Source organism: Berghia stephanieae, chromosome 3 (assembly GCF_034508935.2).
Source record: "Berghia stephanieae isolate SIO BIC M18660-M18661 chromosome 3, UCSD_Bste_1.3, whole genome shotgun sequence".
Taxonomy (NCBI): Eukaryota; Metazoa; Mollusca; class Gastropoda; order Nudibranchia; family Aeolidiidae; genus Berghia; species Berghia stephanieae.
This window is the reverse complement of record NC_088362.1, coordinates 2,231,082-2,253,357: the sequence shown is the minus strand read 5'-3', so window position 1 is coordinate 2,253,357 and position 22,276 is coordinate 2,231,082. Positions and strand designations below refer to the sequence as shown.

Here is a 22,276-nt window from a genome sequence, read left to right as displayed (position 1 = left end):
TCCAAATGTATCTAAATTGTCGATAAAAATATAAGCAAGATAAAGAACAATTTTTGGAGTTATCTTTCCTATCGACTTTATTTTTGTGTTGTTGATACTAGATCTACGTTGTCATTTACTCTCTGCACGCTTGAAAAATATAGCATTGATGTCTATGAGCAGTGTGTCCATTTATTAACACATTCTTACTCATCTTATTGGTCTTGAGCAGCACGTAATTCAGAAACAAAAGATCTCTATATGTCGCGATTAGATAGCATATTCGTCATTTGACCTCACTCCCAGCCATGGTGTTTCATCTCCTTTTGGGTGCCTCCTCTTCAGGTCAAAATCAGACAGTCTAAAACTTGACAGGACAGGACAAAATGATTGTTGAGGATTGTGACACTATTTCTGAAGTGATATAATATAATAATCTCATGTTGCTGAATGACATCATACGCTTCCCAGGCTCTAAATCCACAAGATCAACACAAACGAGTTAAGCATCATCAACAACAACCAACAGTTTATATATAGTCCATCAGACGCAGTATAGAAAATAAAAACAAAAGATACCAAAACCGAAATAAATGCGTCATTACTGCTTTCGTTTCAAATTATTTCATTTTAAAAAGTATTAAGTTTGAGCTGGTGTATATGAAAAATGTTTCCTTTGAACTTTCATGCCAAAACATTTGGACGGATTACAAAAGAGTCATGAGGAAATAACAAGAAATAACACTTGTCAATCTAACTAAAGAAACCTAAAATAAATTACCATAACCGCCACTCTCCCCCCCCCCCTCAAACTCGGCCCAAATAAGTACGCTCATGCCCTAAACCCGTTCACGGCTTACGATTGGTTGGCTTAATTCCTGACAATATTTCGAGTTACAGTTCATATTAACTGATATGAATGTCGATTTTTTTGTGAATGTGAAGATTATCAGACTGATTAAAATCCATTCACAGTGAAAAAGCGAGTTATCTAAACATGCCAAATGGTTTTATGTAACTCACTCTGAAGCGTACGGATTTGGGGCCTCTAAGGATTAGGGGCGACCTGCCCTGCCAGATTAAAAACCCTGTGAATTGCGATATGAAAACATCGAGACTACACGAACGATAAGGTTTGAAACAAATCATGAAACCAAGTTTTCGCTCAGACTTCACATGTCACGAATTCAAAACGAATGTTTCTACACTTACGGACGAACGCATGGCAAGCTGTCTCCAAGGAAATGACGTCATCAAGAAATTTCAATATTATAATCAAATGTATCCCCAAATCTAAGATCACATCGACAAACCAAAAACAAAACTTGAAAAAAATCAATATGATTTATAAAAATAAAATTAGTGATTCTGATCTTATTGGTCACGAACTGTATAACTATCAGACTTGTATTTCAGGACTAGATATCTATGTTTGACTAAGAAAATCTACTTTGTAAATGATTAAATCTGCCGCGCCAATGTTTGGTGGAGCTATGTACTAGTTAGAAGACATACCGCGTACATTTCATTGTCCATACTGTTATAATGGAAGGCAAGTGTCAAAGTTATATCACGAATACAAATGAAGAGGGAAAAATCACAGTTGTCCAGTTTTAAAAAAATTTTCGTGACTGCCCCCCTTGAGTGATGTTAGACGTCGAAATTTCCCCTCTATAGAAATAACATAGAACAAAAAAAAATACAACAATTAAAGAGTTATTGTTGTAGTTTCTATTTATAAAGGGAAAGTTTATAGTTAATGCTCTGATATCACTCAAAGAGGGCAGTCACAAAAATTTCAAAAATGGACAACTATGGTTTTTCCCTTGTACTCTTCAAATGTTTATTTTTAGATCTCCTCATCATTATTATTATCACCTATCACCGTTCACGACTTTTCTATTTCTTTGTACTGTAGTCATCACCATCATTACCTGTATTGATTCATGCAGTTGCAATTTGTAAAGCTTTGAAATTGTTGATTATACAATAATTAGTTTCACAATATTTCTCCACAAAACGTTGTCTGCGTCCTTCGTCCACTTTCCACTTCGTCCCAGTGTCATCCCGATGAGCCCACCACGCGAATATTCTCGTGAGAACACACGCAGGCTATGGGTAAATGTTCGTGGGTATAGAAATAGTTGTAGTTCCCAAAGGCATCGCACACTCGCCGTATTACTTTGAACGTGTGGTAGTGGGCTTTGCACTCCAGTTGGTTTCCAGACCCATGCCACGTGGCACAACGCTTGCACGAGCAGCGTGCATAAGTCATATTATGGGGGAATCTGAAAAAAAAGATAAAGTTGATTCTTTATAATCAGATACCATTGTTTCTCGGTGTCTTAACCTTCTTATAGAGAAATATGAATTTTATGATTGATTTTTTTGAGGTTTTACATGGTGCAATATCCACTAAACGTGATCAAAGCGCTTTACAAGGTGTCCTTGGCCAACAGCAACATTTAACATGTAGGACGGGATATGACGCCTGTTTGGCGAGATTACATTTTTTTTCGGACAGATACAACGGTGTTAACGGCCAGGTACTCATTTTAACCTGAGTACGGTGAGAGAATGTGAGTAAAGAGCCTTCTCCAAGGGCTCAACTATGCGCCGAGCGAGGCTCAAATCCAGGACCTTCCGATCCGAAAGCGAGTGTCATACCACTAGACCACATAGCCGCATCGGTGTCATTAATGTAATATGTGACTCATCGTCTCAAACTGGTATTAAGTCGGAATAAAGCGGCGTCAAGATAAGAAAATTGATAAACTCGTTAGAGATTTGGATATTTTGGTGTACACACTTTAAACGGGCGCTAAGTAATACCGGAAACGACCAAAACCTCCTATAGTCTCAGGTTCATTCTCCTATGATACCCATTTCCCATAGTCCGCCTTCAATTCTCACTGGTGCCCGTCTCCCATAGTCCCATGTTTATTTCTCTCTGATTTTATCTCTTCCCATAGTCCCATGTTCACTCCCCCACTGGTGTATACTTCCCTGAGTCCATGGTTCACTCCCCACTACTTTCCAATTCCCATAACTTTGGTCGGTTTCATCTGGTTTTGGCGGGTTTCGTAAAAAATAAATACCCGTTTTATGCATTGGTGCGTATATCCGGTTGGTGGACGTTGTGAGCATTTTACCTCAGCGCATAACATCAATACACAATCTTCTTTGTTTGCGTTAGCTTTGTTTTTCTCTAAACCAACTGTCGCACATATGTGACCCCTCGTCTAAAAACGGTATTAAGTCGGGATGATTAAGATGCTGAATATGGAATTTGTAGCCAGAAATATCATGCTTAAGTTGGGTTTATATGCTTTATAGAGGAGAAGGAATATCATATTTTACTGTGCTAAATACAAATATGTCATATCTTAACTATAGTTTAACTATAATTTGACTTTTTAGCAGCTGGTCCATCTCAATATCTTCTTCTTCTTCTTCTTCGTTCCCGTCACGTCACATGGTCAGTCCGGTCTGGTGAATGAAGCCCACAGTGGTCCTGAGGTCGTCCTCACTGCCGTACAGCTTCTTTGAGTATGGGGTTGGGTCAGGCCAGAAGTTCCTTCTCAACTGGTTGTACCTTGGACATTCCATTAGGACATGATGTCCATTTTCATTTTCAAGTCCGCAGTCACATTGTCCAGAGGCACCTGCTCTGGACATCCTCCACATATGTTCCTTTAACTGGTTGTGTCCAGTTCTTAGTCTGAAGATGATGACCTGTTCCTTTCTGTCGAGCACCTTGATTGGGTCATTCATGTTGTATTCTGGGTGCTTCTCTCTCCATCTCTGAGACTGGATAAATTTGGCCATTTTGTTAATTTCTCCTGTTGAGTACGTTGGGGAGGGTTGCTGCATGCGACTGCCTGCCTTTGCCAGTTGGTCAGCGATCTGATTTTCAAGTATCCCACAGTGTCCTGGAATCCACTGCAGTACAATATTGGTAAACTTGCTTAGCTTCATGAGGTCTTCCACCAAGGCGTCTATATCATCCGCAAAGGACATCATTATATCCTCCAGAATTTTCTTAGCATCTGTTAAAATCACTATGTGTCTTGGTTTTTCATTTTCTGAGAGGATTTGCTTAACAGCTTCATGGATTGCATCTGCCTCTGACTTGTAGATTGAAGTGCGAGTACCAGTCGGTTTGCTGATCTCCTTTTGTTGACCATTTGTGTACTCGATGTGCACTCCCAGGCCCCCGCATGAGTGTTCTTTATTGCATGAACCATCGGTATAGACTCTTGTCCATTATTTTTCAGGGTAGTTTTGATCAATGCACTTCTGTACAGACTTCTTGATTTCTTCGCCGTGTTTTTGTTTTGTTGAAATGTCACCAACGGAAGTCTTGATTTTCAAGTGATTTAGCCTTTTCCAAATTGGTACTATGATATTTGCTTTGCATTTTTGGGTCATTATTTCGTCAAGTTCGTGATCTTTTTCAATTTGCTGGGCTCTTTCAATAAAGTGTGATCTTTTCAGCCGCCTAGTTTTCTTTTGTTGCGCTCTAGCGTGAAGAGGCTGATCTGTCATTGCTTTCACGTCTGTGTATTGTTTCAAAATTTTTGATTCCCTTCTTTCTGATAGAGATGTAAGTCCTGTTATGCTTTCCATTGCATGTATCGGTGTCGATTTCATTCCTCCACTTATTATCCTCATGTTGCTGTTTTGCACTTTGTCCAGTTTTTCCATTTGAGTTTTGGATCAGTTTCCCCATGCAGATATCCCGTATTCTAGCGCTGGTCTCACATATCCTGTGTAAGTTTGTTTCAGTATATCGGAGCTAGCTCCCCAAGTTGTTCCAGCTAGTTTTTTCAAGAGTTGTGGTCGCTTTACCCCAACTTTCTGACTGTTGCTGATTTGATTTTTCCATGTTAGTCTTGGGTCAAAATGGACTCCTAGGTATTTTGGTGCGTCGTCTTTTTCCAATTCATGGTCTTCAATACGTAGCTTTGCTTTTTCATCTTTTGGGGAGAGGCTAAATATTGTGAACTTTGTCTTCCCTGCATTTATTTTCATCGCCCAGTTGTCAGTCCATTCTTTGATATTATCCAGTGTGATTTGCATCCTGTGTTTTGCCTTGATTAAGTTTTGGTCAGAGCTAATTAGAGCTAGGTCATCTGCGTACATCGACATTTTCACTCCTCGACATAGTGTTTCTCTTATATCATTAACATAGAGAAGAAATAGTGGAGGTGATAGTACTCCACCTTGTGGGACTCCATGTTTTAGTTTTGCTTCTCTACTTGTGTGACCTTGTGTTGTTACTCTTGCCTTTCTTGTTTTTAGATAGTTTTGTATCCAGTTGAGCATGTTATGGGATACTTTTGATTTTTGTAGTTTATATACCAGACCTTTTTTCCACACTTTGTCGAATGCTTTTTCAAAGTCCAACCATACCACAATTTTTTTCTTTCCATCCTGAAACGAGTCTTCTATTTCTTGGGATATGTAGGTTACTTGATTTTCAATACTCCTGTGTCTTCTGAAACCAGCTTGTTCATTTATAAGCACCATCTCGATATAATACCGTTTTGAGACGAGGGGTCACATATATGGCATTCACACTGTTTCCAATTTTGAAACCAAGTAAAATGAACACGTTGCAATTCAGCCTACCTGTTTAGGTCGTGACTAATTTCCGTGGTCCATGGACAAAGAGAGAGATTCTGAGCACTCAGGTGGTTAAATCTGATGATTTGGCTGTACGAGGGACATATGTCGATCTCATTGTGGCCAAACTTGTTGGGATCTGGTTGAAAACAATAGTTCAAAGATAAAACAGATCAAGTAAGTAAGAAAATGACGTTGATTTAATCTTACGCCAATAATCCATACAATTTGATGACAACATACATGAAAGTGAGAGAAAATAAAAGGTAAATGGAACCAAAGAATTTAATGATACCATTAATAATCACAAAAATACAACAACTGCAATGCCACCAATACTTGCAAGAACAACAACAATGATAATAATAATAATAATAATAATAATAATAATAATAATAATAATAATAATAATAATAATAATAATAATAATAATAATAATAATAATAATGTTTGATACGTGATCCTAATATAAAAGGTGACTTGGGTGTTTGATAGTAAACTAGGATTTGCCTAGCCATATACTTCAATCATTGTAATGTTTAAAGAAGAAATATACCTATAATTGTAATCACTTTATCTGACATAAGTCCTCCTTGATAGAAATTAAGAAAACCCGAGAATAACTGTCGGGTGTAAGTTATAATACACACACACACACACACACACACACACATATATATATATATATATATATATATATATATATATATATATACAACATAAATCAATGATGATAATGGTACGTATAACAATTCAATATATCCTATAAAATGTCATAAGTTTAATAGAATCCACGCGTATCTACGTCATTATTACAGCACAGATTATGATTGTAAACAGCTAAAAGAAGATTTGTCTCGAACTTAATTTCCACAATACCTAGTATAAGTATCTAAATAAATCAGTATGTGTGCGTAAGAATGATTGTTTTTGGTGGTCAACGTCAAAGCCCAGTCTATGAATCTGATGATTTTAAGATAATTAATCTGCAGTGAAGAAGAGTTGCCAGTTTCATTTGCACGCAAAACTGGATTATATATATATATATATATATATATATATATATATATATATATATAATGAGAGAGAGAGAGAGAGAGAGAGAGAGAGAGAGAGAGAGAGAGAGAGAGAGAGAGAGAGAGAGAGAGAGAGAAAATAAACGAGTGAGAAGATATAGATAGTGAGATAGGGATAGAAGGATATCAAGATAGAAATAGTAAAAGAGGTTATATATTGTGTCACCAAATATTATACACTTTATATAGAAGCTTACAAAGGAAAAAATTGAGATGTTGGAAAATATGGAAGCACGAACTTATAAAGAAAGTGCTTTTATTGATTAAAACTGTGCCTGTATGTTTGGACGTCATACAACTAGTTTGGATATCGTCACAAAATTACTTTACAACTTCAAAATTGTGCGTTTCTGTAAAATGGTTATCGATTCTTTTTCTTTTTCTTTCTTCTTTTAATAAAAACAATACCAAAAAGTTGTCCCTCATACTAAAACATAACTTTAAACTTAATAGTATATACAGTGTAAGATGTTTTACCGAGCATCATCTAGCTCCTTGAAGTCTAAAAAGAAATGTTTTTAAAAATAAAAAAAATTGAGCTTTATATAGAGCAATATCCACTAAATGTGCTTAAAGCGCTTTACAAAGGATCCCTGATCAACAGCAACATTTACCAGTTAGGACAGGACATGGCGCCTGTTAGGCGATATTACAATTTTTCGGACAAAGACAACGCTGTTAACGGCCAGGTATTCATTTTACACCTGAGTACCGTGAGAGAATGTGAGTAAAGGGTCTTTTCCAAGGACTCAACTATGCGCCGAGCGCGAGGCTCGAACCCAGGACTTTCTAAAAACAGCACCAAACAGTCTTTTTGACCACAACCGCATACCATTTATACTTTGGCTTATAATCAATAATTAGTTCTTACCTGGGAAAGGTTGTTGAGAAAAAGTCAAATTGATGATACTGTGGTCCCAGGTCTGATGTCCCTCTCGATTCCTACACTGTTCAAAAGAATCCACGCTCAAACTTTGAAAGCAGACGGCGAGTAGAACCCAGATGATGGAAGTTGCTCCCTGTATAGGTATAATCACAATTATTTGTAAGCGAGATTAATCTAAAAATCATCATCATGATCATCATCATCATCATGATCATCATCATCATCATCATCATCATCATCATCATCATCATCATCATCAGTAACCTCATCATCACCATAGTCGTCGTCGCTGTCTTTGTTGCCAACAGGCTTCAACAGTCATGACGTCACTTCTCTCGTAATGACGCATGGTAACTTAGTAATTGGCTCTAAACTATCGGAACAATGGCGAACGCCCTTATGAAATATTTCTCCGACGAGCATAAACGTGTATCCAGAGGAGAAAAACATTATAAATATGATCATGTTTTGACTTTTATACATTCTGATCACTCGACATATGAAAAGTTATTGCCATCATGAAGAATGAAAAGTACAGATTTTCTTTGTTTAGAACCACGATATCGCATTATCCACTTAACGTGCTCAAAGCGCTTTACAAGGGGCCCCTGACCAATAGCAACATTTAACATGTAGGACGGGACATACCGCCTGTTAGGCGATATTACATTTTTTTTTTCGGACAGAGAAAAACGCTGTTAACAGCCAGGACTCATTTTCCGCCTGAGTACGGTGAGAGAATGTGAGTAAAGAGCCTTCTCCAATGACTCAACTATGCGCCGAGCGAGGCTGGAACCCAGGACATTCTAATCCGAAAGCGAGTGTCATACCACTAGACCACATAGCCGTCTTTCAGGTAATACTTTTAATTTCATCCCTGTGTCATCACATATAATAAACCAAACACACCTTCGCATTAGTCGATACAAAATAAATATGTTGACACGGAAGAAAGAAATGCAACAATTCTACAAAATGATACAACTCAAAAAGACGTACCTGTTTGTTCATTTTGATTTTCTAAACTTGTTGTATTTTTAAGCTGGTTGGTTCCCTCCGTATGGTTTTAGATAAGAAAGTTATTGAGCAGTGCCTTGCTTTATAGTGTTTTGCACTTATAGCACATGCAATGTACAAAAAGGGTAAAGTTTATTACATTACTGCGATTCAAACACTGGGTATAGATAGTTCGAAAATGACGTCACTCAGGTCTTTGTTGATGTTTTTTGCCATCCACGTTTATGAGTAATGTTCACTGAACTGTATTAACCCGACTATAAACGTTCATGGATACACACAGTTTTGTGAGTTGATCCGCTATACTTCCGGATGACAACGTTATGAGCTTCTAAGCCAAGCGCATACTATCTATACGCTTAGGGATACGTTTTGTATCATGGGATTTATTTGTATTGTATGAGTATGCATATGTTTATATATACCTTTGTGTAGATATAATGTTTTTTTTGTGTGCGTTATGCATATGGATGTAGGTGTTTGTTTATGTATCTGTCTTTTCATGTCACAACCAAAATTATTTGGGCAATGGTTACCTCACACGAATTGCCATTTATTGGACATTAAAGATGATGATAATAATAATAATAATTATAATAATATAATAATAATAATAATAATAATAATAATAATAATAATAATAATAATAATATAATAATAATAATAATAATAGATAATATAATAATAATAATAATAATAATAATAATAATATAATAATAATATAATGATGATGATGATGATGATGATGATGATGATGATGATGATGATGATGATGATGATGATGATGATGATGATGATGATGATGATATTATTATTATATTATTATTATTATTATTATTATTATTATTATTATTATTATTATTATTATTATTATTATTATTGTTATTATCATTTTATCTTTATTATTAATATCATCATCATCATCATCATCATCATCATCATCATCATCATCATCATCATCATCATCATCATTATTGTTATTATTATTATTATTATTATTATTATTATTATTATTTTATTATTATTATTATTATTATTATTATTATTATTATTATTATTATTCTTAATAATATTATTATCATATATGCCAGAATTGTCCACAATATTGCTCTGTCAATACTTTCAAATGCCTTCTCGTAATCCAGAAAGTTGACAATATGAGGAGAGTTCCATTCTATAGACTGTTCCACTATGACTCGCAGAGAGGCAATCTGGTCGGTGGTTGAACGTTTTTTTCCCGAAATCCTGCCTGTTCGTCCCGCAGTTTAGCATCTGTTGCATTCTTAATTCTCTCTAGAATAATACGGTTGAAACCTTTCCTTGGATAAACAGAAGAGTGATTCCTTTGAAAGCTCGACAAGATGTCCTTCTTTTCAATCTTTTGGAAATATTCCGTCATTATTGCTCAGCATTTCTTTCAGAATCAATTTTTAGAGCCTCCGGTGGAATCTGGTCTGGTCAGCAGCTTTCCCCCTTTTCATCTTGTTAATGGCACCCACAATCTCTGCTATCAATGATGGATCACAGCTAATTGGTAGCTCATTCCTTATAGGCAAAATTTAGGCGGGTTGTCTGGTGGTGGTCTGTTCAGAAGGTAGTTGAAATGTTCCTTTCATCGCTTAGCTTGAAGCTTTTTCCAAAAATAGTTTTCCCATCTTTGTCTTTGAGAGGTACCTGACCTCTGATTTCCCATATTTTCCAGCAAGCGTCTTGGTTGTTTGATAAAGGGTCCTCACGTGTCCTCCTGTTGCTACTGCTTCTGCTTTCTCTGCAAGTCTGTTCATGAATGCTGCCTTGTCTTTTTTCATTCGTCTTTTGACTTCCTTAGCTGTGGTTCGATACTGTTTTTTGTGCATCAAGTCTTGAAGCCTTTGTTTGACTTGCATTCACGTGTTCCTTTACTTACAAGGTGATTGGACTTATCCGATCTTTATGTTCTAATTTCTTTTCACCCAATACATCGTGACAGGCCCAATCACTGATTCCTCTTCAGGACACTGATGAATGAGCTCGAGTACTTCCCACACCATTAGTGCTCAGCTTGAGAGACTATTGCATGTACTTTATAAGTGTAGCTTAGGGAGAATAATTGCCCTCTTCTTAAGTTCTTACTTGTTTAATCCAACATCCTTTAACTAGAATGACGTTCAGCCTTTCTTCAATGTTCAAGTGTGCGGCGATGTGGTCTAGTGTTATGGCACTCGCTTTCGGATAGGAAGGTCCTGGGTTCGAGCCTCGCGCTCGGCGCATAGTTGAGTCCTTGGAAAAGGCTCTTTACTCACATTATCTCACCGTACTCGGGTGTAAAATGAGTACCTGGCCGTTAACAGCGTTGTCTTTGTCCGAAAATTTGTAATATCGCCTAACAGGCGTCATGTCCTACATGTTAAATGTTGCTGTTGACCAGGGACCCCTTGTAAAGCGCTTTGAGCACATTTAGTTGATGTTGCGCTATATAAAGTTCCATTTAAAAAAAAATCCATTTTGGAGACTTATTTCCATATAATTTCAAAATATAACTCAATTTTTTTTTCTACCCATTGCAATGCTACATTTTTTTTTTCTTAACAATATATAATCAATGTCCTTGACACGTTTATTCCAAATGTTGTGTAATAGGATTCAATAGTCTGATGTCACGTCCGCCCAGCAACGAGCAGCTTGGTTCTAAACAAAGAAAATCTGTCATGTGAACAGAATGTATAAAAGTAGAAACACGATCAGATTCATAATGTTTTTCTCCTCTGAATACAGTTTTATGCTCTCCGGAGAAGTATTTCATAAGGGCGTCCGCCATTGTTTCAATAGTTTAGAACCAGTTACTAAGTTACTATGAGTCATTACGAGGGAAGTGACGTCACGAGTATTGAACCCTTTTCTAGCCCATAATAAAGAAATATCCAAAATTAGCTAAAGGGACCTCAAAAAATGGGACAAAATATTGTTTACAATATGTAACCGATTCTTATACCTTCACTGACCTCCTAGGACATAATAATAATAATAATAATAATAATAATAATAATAATAATAATAATAATAATAATAATAATAATAATAATAATATATCTCTATTGTCCCCAAAAAAGTGGCAATTTGTCATTTTGTTACACATTTATAACAATACAGTATTGACATAGACACACTCACACAGATGCACACTAGTAACATCGTAGTCATCGTAAAAATAACTACTATGTTAACATGTTACATAAATTTCTCTACTTTATCTCAACCACATCCATTCTCTCCATAATCAACTGATAACTCAATAATCCTATATAATCGTACTAAATTCACGTTGAATCCATTATTTAGCATAATAAGGCTGACTTTTGCTTTTGTATCTCATTTTTATTAGAACATATAAAAACGTTTATAATCTCAAACTACTGCAATACTATTTGGTTATACTTTGAGAAAATAAATCATTATTATTTTTTTCTTTTAAAATAATGTAGTCCAGTTTGTGACGTGAAAATTGACAGAGAATCACGCGTTTTGCGTAATATTACTACTCACGATTAAGACCAAAATAAACTCAACTACGTAGGTATATCCATTTACTCATTATAATGACATTAGAGTTACACGCCGACTCATAGAAAATATTGTCAACACGACTGCCCACGCTTCTGACCGAGTTGTTCTGTTATGAAAAAGTTATAAAGTTCACTGACGTTCTTGTTTGCTATTCTTCTTGTTTGGTAATGGGCATGAGCTTTATTAACTTTCCATGTGCTCGAGGTCATTGGTCACATTGCAAAATGTGCTCAAAGTGATCTACATAACGAAAAGTGTTCACAAATTTTGAACTATCTTACATTACGATTGGTCATTGTGTTCAACTTGACACATGTGTATGTTTACAACTTTCATAAACAAAGCAGCTTGTTTACATTTGTTCAGAAATGTCCAATCGTTGGACAGCAACAAATCACGTGATTGATGACTCGGTTGGATGAAGACATGAATATAGATCGCTCCCACATGTTAAAAAAAAGTTTTGACTTTTGACTTCTATAAATATATTATAAGCGTTGTTTCAGTTTCTGACAAATATAAACCTTATTTTTTTACGCCATATCGACACCAACATTCAAACTGTTTATTCTGTTACTAACTAGAATTGTCAATGATCAGCTCCATTTGGAACGAAGTCCATCGAGTTCGAACACGATATATCTATTATTATTTAAATTGTAAACATTTGATCTCTTTATAAATGAACTGTAAAAACTGTACAAAGACTCCTTAACTCTTTCCTAATCAGCTATTTTCCGAATTTTACCCCAAAACTTCATATTCATCCAACACGAAAATAGATTTTTCAAACAGATTAGCAACGAGTATATTCAATATTTTGTTCAGAAAAATGAGCCTTGCAACACATTGTCGAGTTTTTATGGCTATAACTATAACAAAATGAAATGAGAATAAGAAATTGTTGGCTGCATCGTAACGAATGTGACGACTGTCCTGTGGGTGGTAAGGAGAGGGTTAAAAAGATGGTCTCAACACTCTCTAATACTTAAATAGCATATTAAAAGTGCAGAGATCCTGATTTCCTCTCCCTTAATGATGTTTAAATTTTAAGATAAAGATTGATCTAACTAGAATACGATAGAAAAAAATCATTTTCGAAAAAGTTCAACATCGAATTCATTAAAACATTAAGACAAACATTTGCACATCTTAAGCTAAATCTTCATCAACTTTGATAAACTTGAGGTCCCACCGACATACGTTGATGTATTTTTTATTAACACTAAACACACAGCTTTTCAAGCTTAATCATTATCATAGAGTCAGTTCATCACTATCCATTTTCCGTATAAACAATGTAGAAATTATAATAAAGGTCAAATCATTTCAATGCAAAGATTCATTTAGGCAATTGCCAATATGAATCTTATTGACATAACATTTCCAATCAATTCAGGTAAAATCAATGATTAACCAAAGGAAACAACAACAAAAAAGAGAAAAACAAACTAGAGCTAATATAAAATATGAGGAGTCACTCATTTATGGCCGACACACATGTTTCTGTGAACTCCACGTCGTCATATATATGTAATCGTTCTGTGAGGATATGGACTGTGACAATGTTGAAATGAATATTAATAATAATAATAAAAGCAGAGTTACTCAACTGAGCTTTGTTTTGATACAGTTGTCAGTTTTGTATTGTTCATAGTTTTAAAAATATCAAAGAGAAGTCACAACTTTCGAGCCTACTCTAGTAAAACATGAATTGCCCGTTCAAAAACATACTTTAGAAGTACATTGTCACGTGGTTGGGCACCTTGAAGCAGGCAATTCAGTTACTAAATTGGTAAGATAATTAAATATTACCAGAATGTCACGCAACTTGGAAATTTCAACGAACATTGAATCAACAAATTACCCATGAAACTGTGATTGTAAAATGAACATAATACACTCTTTTTATTACTGTATCTATATTTGTAAATCATTCTATATAACGTACTTACATTATCTTTAGCCTAGAGCCGTTTGTAGATCGACAATATTGAGTTAGTCATGGTTACAATCTTGATCTTTCTAAATTAGTGGCCACAATGAACCGAACAGTGAATGACATCAAACTGTCCAGGTTTATATTGATGTCTTTGTTAAAATATGAGGCGAGCAACCGAACACTGGTCTTCAGATACACTACGTCATAATTGTACGGGAGTTCGATCAACCCAGCGACATTTGATCGGGTGCGTTGGACTCCGAATCTGTTATGAACAGCGATAAATATGTGAGGCAATCGTGACTCGTCTAAATTGACGAGTTTTGGGTTACAATTGGTTAAAACGGGAAAACTGATTCCCGGGTTTTACCATGATTACAGGGAGAAGGCAAGTTTTTCATTTTTATTTTTGCCTCGCATTTGTTAACCGAAATTCAGTACTTAAAAGATGTTACATTCTTTCTGGGAAATGTAATATTTGGCTTAATTGCACTCTCGAATTTAAAATAAAACAGATCCCATTACCGTCTAGTTTTAAGTCAGTAAGAGCGGCTTAATCTCAATTTTGAATTGTCTGTTGTTAAATGAAAGCTTTACCCACGTATATTTTCATCATTTATCTAAAATATTTGCGTTTGATTTCATAAATTGAATATTTTAATTCTTATAGCCAGACTTGTAAGCGGTAAGATGATAGGATTAGACAGAAGAGAGAGAGAGAGAGAGAGAGAGAGAGAGAGAGAGAGAGAGAGAGAGAGGGGGGGGGTTGGAGGTAAGTACATTACTCAACCAGTAAAGTCCAACATTGTATTTAAGTTGGCATGTGATGCTAAAAGTACCAATTAATTAAAAGCCCTTAAGCAATATGACGTCATGAAAAAATAATGTTAAAAATGGTTGATATAAAAACAATTATAAATCATAAATCATGATTTGAATTCACTCACTCTTATTCTCTTACCTTCCCTTATAAAATTTGTTACATTGCAAGCGGCGAAAGGTATTATAACATTGGAATTAGTTGTTTTTTTTGTGGATAAAACTACTGAATCAGCGTCAAGGAAAAGTCAATATAATCGTATTAGAACAGGAGGTCAGAGGTCAGGGGACATGAGACAGGAATACCAGAACAAAGCTGTTATCCCACTTTTCGAGGCTCTGTTCTTCCTTTCTTTAAGGGTATACAAAATGTGAGCTTTTATATCGGGTGCGAGTTTTAAAAAACTGGATAAGTTTAGAAGCCTGTATGTAGTCACAAGACATTAAATGAGTCAAGTCTGAAATTTTACACTAATCAAACCCATTTATTGAAATTTATGTATACACCATTTTTCAAGAAAATAGATATATTGAAAAACGTAAACTGGTGTTTTTGATAAATTTAACGCATATTTTGCCATCTCCAGGATTTTGAACCTAATTATTCTCAAATGTTGATGTCATCTGTAGATTTCTAATTTTGATGTCATCTGTAGATTTCTAATTTTGATGTCATCTGTAGATTTCTAATTTTGATGTCATCTGTAGATTTCTAATTTTGATGTCATCTGTAGATTTCTAATTTTGATGTCATCTGTAGATTTCTAATTTTGGATTATGACGACTAGACTGTCTATACGAAACCTTTTTTTCTCCATGATTTAAATGATTTTCTAATGTCTTGAATAATGATTGATTCAATCCCATGCATCTGTGTAAAACGTCGCACGACTGTTATAGACCATGCTGGATATCTTTGACCAAATCCTCTACAGGACTCATTCAAGCCCATTTATCTTAAGAACTGGACTCGAACCAGGGCCTTCTGATCATAGATAAGTCATATGTTTTTTTAAAATCCATCTACCAATACAAATCAACATTAGCTCCAATGATTTTTTCCGACCCAAGAGACAAACAGAAAATAAAACGAAAACAAAATTTAAAAGGACCATAACACCCCCCCCCCTAAATAAAAAAAAAACAACAAATAAACCCCATCCCCCCCCCCTCTTCCCAAACAACCAACAATCTAACACGGATCTGTTGTTGTCTTGACCAAAATAATTTGAACTTTCCGATACTAGGAAAAGTGTCGAATCTCTGCAATTCGAGAATCCAGACGGTTAATTAATCGATTCGATTTATCCGATACCCTACTCCCCCGCCCCCCCCCCTCCCCCAATTATCAAAATGAAATTCGACTAATTTCTGTTCTATTCATTTCAAATTTTGAGTTATTTTTTAAATATAAATAATATTGTTATAATATAATATAATTACACTGGACAAATTGGGAAATAATTTGTTACGTCTGTTTGTCTGGATTGAAACAGTAGGTATTTAATGGTCATGCTATTATCTTGCTGGTGTTTGGTGGGAAATTCCTGATAGGGAATTCTACCCTCCTAAATGTAATAACACGCCACCCCAAAATGGTGATCTGTTTGGGTGAATACCAAATAGAAAATTAATGAAAATGCTGCTTGAAGCTCGAGTGAAAATATAACGATAAGTCTTGAATTGTAAGCTTCAATTTATTAACAACAAGAGATGAAGTGAGTAGAAAAATGCTAGAACAGAAGACAATGGAGAATAAAACATTTTCGCGGCGGTGATGGGGGTTTGAACCCGCGACCTTACTGGTACGACAAATACGCCTGGCCGGTGAGAGCGTGACTCTTCCGTATTAGCTATCCACAATCCCAAAAAGAACGTCTCTAACTCCTATCATTATTAGACTCTCTCTCTCTCTCTCTCTCTCTCTCTCTCTCTCTCTCTCTCTCTCTCCGACTACTTGAGATCGCGGGTCCAACACACACAACCTCCGCGACGTCAGTGGGCCAGCAATTAAGCTTAATAGCCAATATTCTCAACACATATAACATAGAAACAATTGAGACATTGAGATGCTCCGGTATTGTTTTTTTTTTCTTCAATTTATTAGACGAAGACAGATACTGTGGCCGTTTCTGGTTAATTACAAGCTTGACAACGCCACAATCACATCATCTCATTAGACTATAATGTTTCATTCATCCTGTTTTGTTGATAAAGGGGAAACCCGAAACGTCCACAGTATCTGTCTTCGTCTAATAAATTGAAGGTTACAATTCAATACTTATCGATATTTCTATCAAGAAAAAATTAATAATTATATCAATATAATAGTAATGATCAGGCATATGGTAGAGTAATATTATTAATAATAATAATAATAATAATAATAATAATAATAATAATAATAATAATAATAATAATAATAATAATAATAGTAGTAGTAGGCATCCTTCCGTCTCAAGAGACGATGGTTTGCGCCCTGTATGGCTTTAGTCTCATCAGTCTTGTTGAGAGCAACGACGGGTGTGACTCAGCAGACCAATCCTTGCATGGCAGTCTCTACCGCAGTTGCTGCACACGTAGTTTGACAGTGTGTTTGGTATTTGGATCTGCTGCCTCTCTTTCCTCCTTGTTCTCCTCTCCTCAAACTTCATCTTTCTCCTCTCCTCACCCCTCTTCACTCCCTCCATCACCGCATATCTCCAGCCGCTGCGGTCGTCAGCAAGCGACTCCCAGGTTGTTTGAGTCGATGCCTGTCAATTTCATGTCTCGTTTGCAGACATCATAGAAGCGCAGAGCTGGACGGCCAGTTGGTCGCCGTCCAGAAGCTAGTTCACTGTAAATGATGTCTTTGGGTATGCGTCCATCGTCCATCCTGTGTACGTGACCAAGCCATCGCAAACGTCGCTGGCAGAGCATGAGATGCATACTGAGGGAGTTCGCTCTTTCTAACACTGCATTGTTAGTGAGTCTGTCCTGCCACCTGATGCCGAGAATTCGTCGTAGACAGCGAATGTGGAAGTTTTCCAGGCGGTTCTCCTGTCTGGCATATGTTGTCCAGGATTCACTGCCATACAGTAGGCTACTGAGTACACATGCCTGGTATACTCTGAGTTTGGTGTTCAAAGTGAGTTGGTTGTTGGTCCACACTCTCTTGCTCAGTTGTGCCATGACAGCGGCAGCTTTGGCGATGCGCTTGTCTAATTCTGCATCAAGTGACAGGTTGCTTGGGATGGTTGTGCCCAGGTATGTGAAGTGATCAGTGACTTCTTGCTCCTCGTTGTCAAAATGCGAATTGTTGGTGTAGAAGGGACATCCGGACACATGACATTTGTTTTCTTGATGCTGATCATCAGCCCGAATTCCCTGCATGTGGGTGGCGCAAAAATGAGTACGTGGAAAAGTCTCTTGTTTCACATTTTCTCACTACTTTGGCTGATAAACACATTGTCTCTGTCGAAATAGGTTCAGTAGCAACTTATAGATAGTATGCGCTTGGCTAAGAAGCTCACAACATTGCCATCCGGAAGTATAACAGACCAACACCCAAAACTATGTGTAACCATGAACTTTTATGGTCTAGATAATGCAGTTAAGTGAGAATTACTCATAAACATGGATGACAAAAAACAATAACAAAGACTCGAGTGACGTCAACTTCGTTCTATCTATATACGTCATGTCTTGTCTTTGTGCTACCATGGACTTGAAAAGCGCATCGAGCACATTAAGTAGTAAGTAATAACGCTATAAAGAATACCACATTCTTTTTACTAGTACTACACTTTGTCCAACTACTTCGTCGAGCAATGTGTGCGGAATTTCATTTTGCGCTTTGAAGTGGCGAGGGAATGTTTAACAGTGTGCGTCCCTGACATAATCAGTCGCAACGTGAATATTTTTGTTGCGTTTTTTTTTGCATTTTTTGAAAGCCCAATGTCTCCTGAGCATTTTAATCTTTATTTGAAGCAAATCGAGTGATTTTTCATGAAGTTATGGTCATATACATGGGCTAGGGTGTGAAACCCTAATTTTGAGAAAATCACCTCATAGGTTGACAAGACTTGATATTAAGTATAATATTTACCTTCATAAAAATTTTAAACAAAATATTTAGGAGTAGAATTTAATCAAAATATTTCATCAATATGAAGAAAAATGTTTGATTTAATGGTTTTTGATGTGAACTCATTTTCCATTAAAATTGACCTCTTGACTAAAATTGACAATATCTCTGTTCAAAGCTTTTCACCTTAAACTCTCTACAGTATTTGGGTTTGAGTTTGGGCTGGAGGACAAGGTACGCATGCGCACAACCAACATGACGTTCTCTCTCTAATAACTTTTCCGCCGGTGACGTCACAGACTATGGGTGACGTCCAATCAAGGGACGCTACTCTTCCGCTAATCTCATTCCCTATATTGTGAACTCATTCAGTGCCGCTCCATTCTAGAGAGTCTCGATAACTGAAATGATAAAGCACTTGACGCACAATCAAGGGGACAGTTTTCGATCTACGGTTGGTGACGTTTTATTTTTCTGACTCCTGGGCCTATCGGTCTGGCAACAGCCTCTTATGGTTCTCACACTACCATGTTATGACGATCGACCCAATCAGCAACGTCTTGTCCTCATTCGTGCACCGTCGCGAACCTGCCCGGTAGCATCGTCACAACACACCGTTCGACTAGATGCTCTGCCGTTTCGGGTTCTAGCCCACATCGGGTACATGTGGAACAGGTGGAAAGTCCCCACTGATGAAGCTCACTTGCTGTGAGCAAGCTTCTCGACCGAAGCCGATTCGCAGCCACCCAGTATCTCCTCTTACTGGTTTCAAAGCCTGGCAACTTCTCACCAAGCTTAGAGGAGTGTACGTCCCCGCCCCCAGTCTGGCGAAAATTGCTTTGCCGTGGACTAGCGTCATACTCTAATGCCAAGAATCAACTATTTGCTTCACAAAACAGAACCCCATGATTAACTCCGGCTTCATTCGTAAAGAAGGTAAAATTAAATAAGAAAAGATGCGTAAGTATTCAATAGAAATCAAATTCAAAATTCTAAAAGGAACTGAAGAAGTTATAAAAAACCAACAACAAAAAGACATGCATGTTTCACAATCTTTATTAGAACTTAATTATCTATTTTTCATGTATTTGATCGACATGTCATCACAAAATATGTGGGATCATAATTTAACTCTTATTGGATTCAAATAAGTTAAATTGAGGATATATTTGGGTGTTTTTGACCTCACAGATTAATATGTAAGCCCTGATTAAAACTATCTAAGTCTGATTCGATTTTTTAAAAATTCAGTTTGTTTGAGCATGATTAAAAATAAATTTTAGAACACAAACTTAATGTCTGCTTCTCCTCCTCCTCTTCCACTTCCTCCTCGTAATCATCAACATTCTTATCTTCATCAACAACAATATCCTCATTGTTATGTGCAGCGTGGCTCAGCAGTAAGGTTTTTGCTTCGTACCCGAAAGGTACCGAGTTCGATCACCCGCCGCTGCACTGTGTGGCCTTGAACAAGTCACCTCGCCCTAGCTCAGTTTGCGCCGCTGCATTGCGGCTGAAACTGGGTTATTCCAGTCTTCCATTGGAATATACCCTAGAGACAAATTTCCCCTATGGGATGAATAAAGGGAATTTTATTTTTATTTATTTATTTCATAATTACTTAAGGAGACTTTGCTAACCCATTATAAGTTTATCATAGGTGTATGGTACCACGTTTTAAATGGAAGTGGTATCTCGTGAATTTATATAAGAATATCCTGTATTTTTGTGAGTTCAAGGCATCATGTATTGGTTATGACTTAGAGGCACATAAATAGAAAGATAGATAGATATATTGATAGATATTGAATCGTGTTGGATACAAATATGGTACGAATAGTGCTCGACATGTAAAAATGGAGCGAATTATTATTGTAATAATCGCAGCCACCCCCTACAAAAGAAGTACTCACATAAAGGCGATACAACACACCATTTGAATACACAGACGCCCCCCTCTCAATTAAATCTCAACACACAAGTGAAGAACGCAAGACAAGAAAACGACATATTACTTGGTTCAACCATCCTTTCGACAAAAACGTCAGCACAAACATTGGACAGCAGTTCCTGAAGTTAATTGATACACACTTTCCAAAAAACCACAAGCTACATAAAATAATCAACAGGAATACCATAACAATGTGCTACTCTTGTAGTCGCAACATAGAACAAATAAGTTCAAGCCACAAGAAAAAAAAAATTAAAAACCACCGACAAGAGCAAAACCCACCCACCAGAAAATGCAACTGCAGAAATAAAGAGCACTGCCCGTTAAACAAACAATGTTTAGAATCAAGTCTAATATATCAAACCACAGTCACCGAAACCAAAACAAACAAGCAGGAAAAATATGTAGGAATAACGGAAAGTAATTTCAAAACAAGATACAAACCTCCACACCTCAACCTTTAGAAACACCAACAAAAATAAATCTACAAAACTCAGCGAACATATTTGGAAATTAAAAGACAACAAGCTAGACCACAGCATTTCATCAAACACCCTCACGAAGCCACACTCAACACGAAAAATGAGATGTACAACAGCTGCCTACATAGACGAAAACATCTACTAATCAACTACAAACCTACGTAACCACTTCAACAAGCAACAACACACAACAAACCAAACTCATGTAACACACAGTCCTGACGATGTCTGGAAGGCCTGAAACATCGATGTAGACTGACTCCAATATGGTGATAAATACTACAATAATATATATATATATATATATATATATATATATATATATATATAATAATAGATAGATAGATAGATAGATAGATAGATAGATGGTTAGATAGACACACATACGCACACATACAGAGGAAGAGAGGGAGAGAGAGAGAGAGAGAGAGAGAGAGAGAGAGAGAGCAATAAAAATATTAATATATATTGTAAATATTACAATAATGATAATAATAATAATAATAATAATAATAATAATAATAATAATAATAATATAATAATATATATAATATATATATATATATATATAATAAATGTGTGTGTGTGTGTGTTTGTGTGTGTGTGTGTTTGTAGCTAAAATGCTCGCCGTAGATTTATCCTATTTATAAAATCATATTTTCAAAAAGAATAAATATATATTAATACGTTCTGGAATGATATGCACTCTGCAGCACACAATTCGTCCATTGTGATATTGATCCTGAACCTCGTATGTTAAGTTAAATTTGTCGACAACATATGAGTTGGGATATATTTCATTTAAAACTGAACCCTTAATCATCGAAAAATAGTTTGTGTTTATCATCGCACAAACGTAACCTGTTTACTCAATATGAAACCTTGAA

At 36.2% G+C, this 22,276-nt stretch overlaps 1 protein-coding gene across 1 annotated transcript; it reads right to left on the bottom strand.

Moving 5' to 3' along the window:
• Positions 1–1,889: 1,889 nt before the first annotated feature.
• Positions 1,890–10,472, bottom strand: LOC144966948 (uncharacterized). Its single transcript, XM_078903643.1, has 4 exons — positions 10,323–10,472; positions 7,555–7,702; positions 5,614–5,746; positions 1,890–2,267 (listed from the first exon to the last, which is right to left on the bottom strand). The coding sequence occupies exons 1-4, from the start codon at positions 10,470–10,472 to the stop codon at positions 2,042–2,044; spliced, it is 657 nt and encodes a 218-aa protein (XP_078759769.1). The 3' UTR covers positions 1,890–2,041.
• Positions 10,473–22,276: the final 11,804 nt, after the last annotated feature.

What these genes read in the sequence shown, in the direction of transcription:
- LOC144966948 (XM_078903643.1), bottom strand. Translation starts at nt 10,472, where the DNA reads ATGCAAGTCAAACAAAGGCTTCAAGACTTGATGCACAAAAAACAGTAT. An exon ending in CAGTAGCAACAGGAGGACAC is followed by an intron (nt 7,703 to 10,322) that starts GTGAGGACCCTT and finishes ATACCTATACAG; the next exon opens with GGAGCAACTTCCATCATCTG. An exon ending in ATTAGTCACGACCTAAACAG is followed by an intron (nt 2,268 to 5,613) that starts GTAGGCTGAATT and finishes CTTTTTTTTCAG; the next exon opens with ATTCCCCCATAATATGACTT.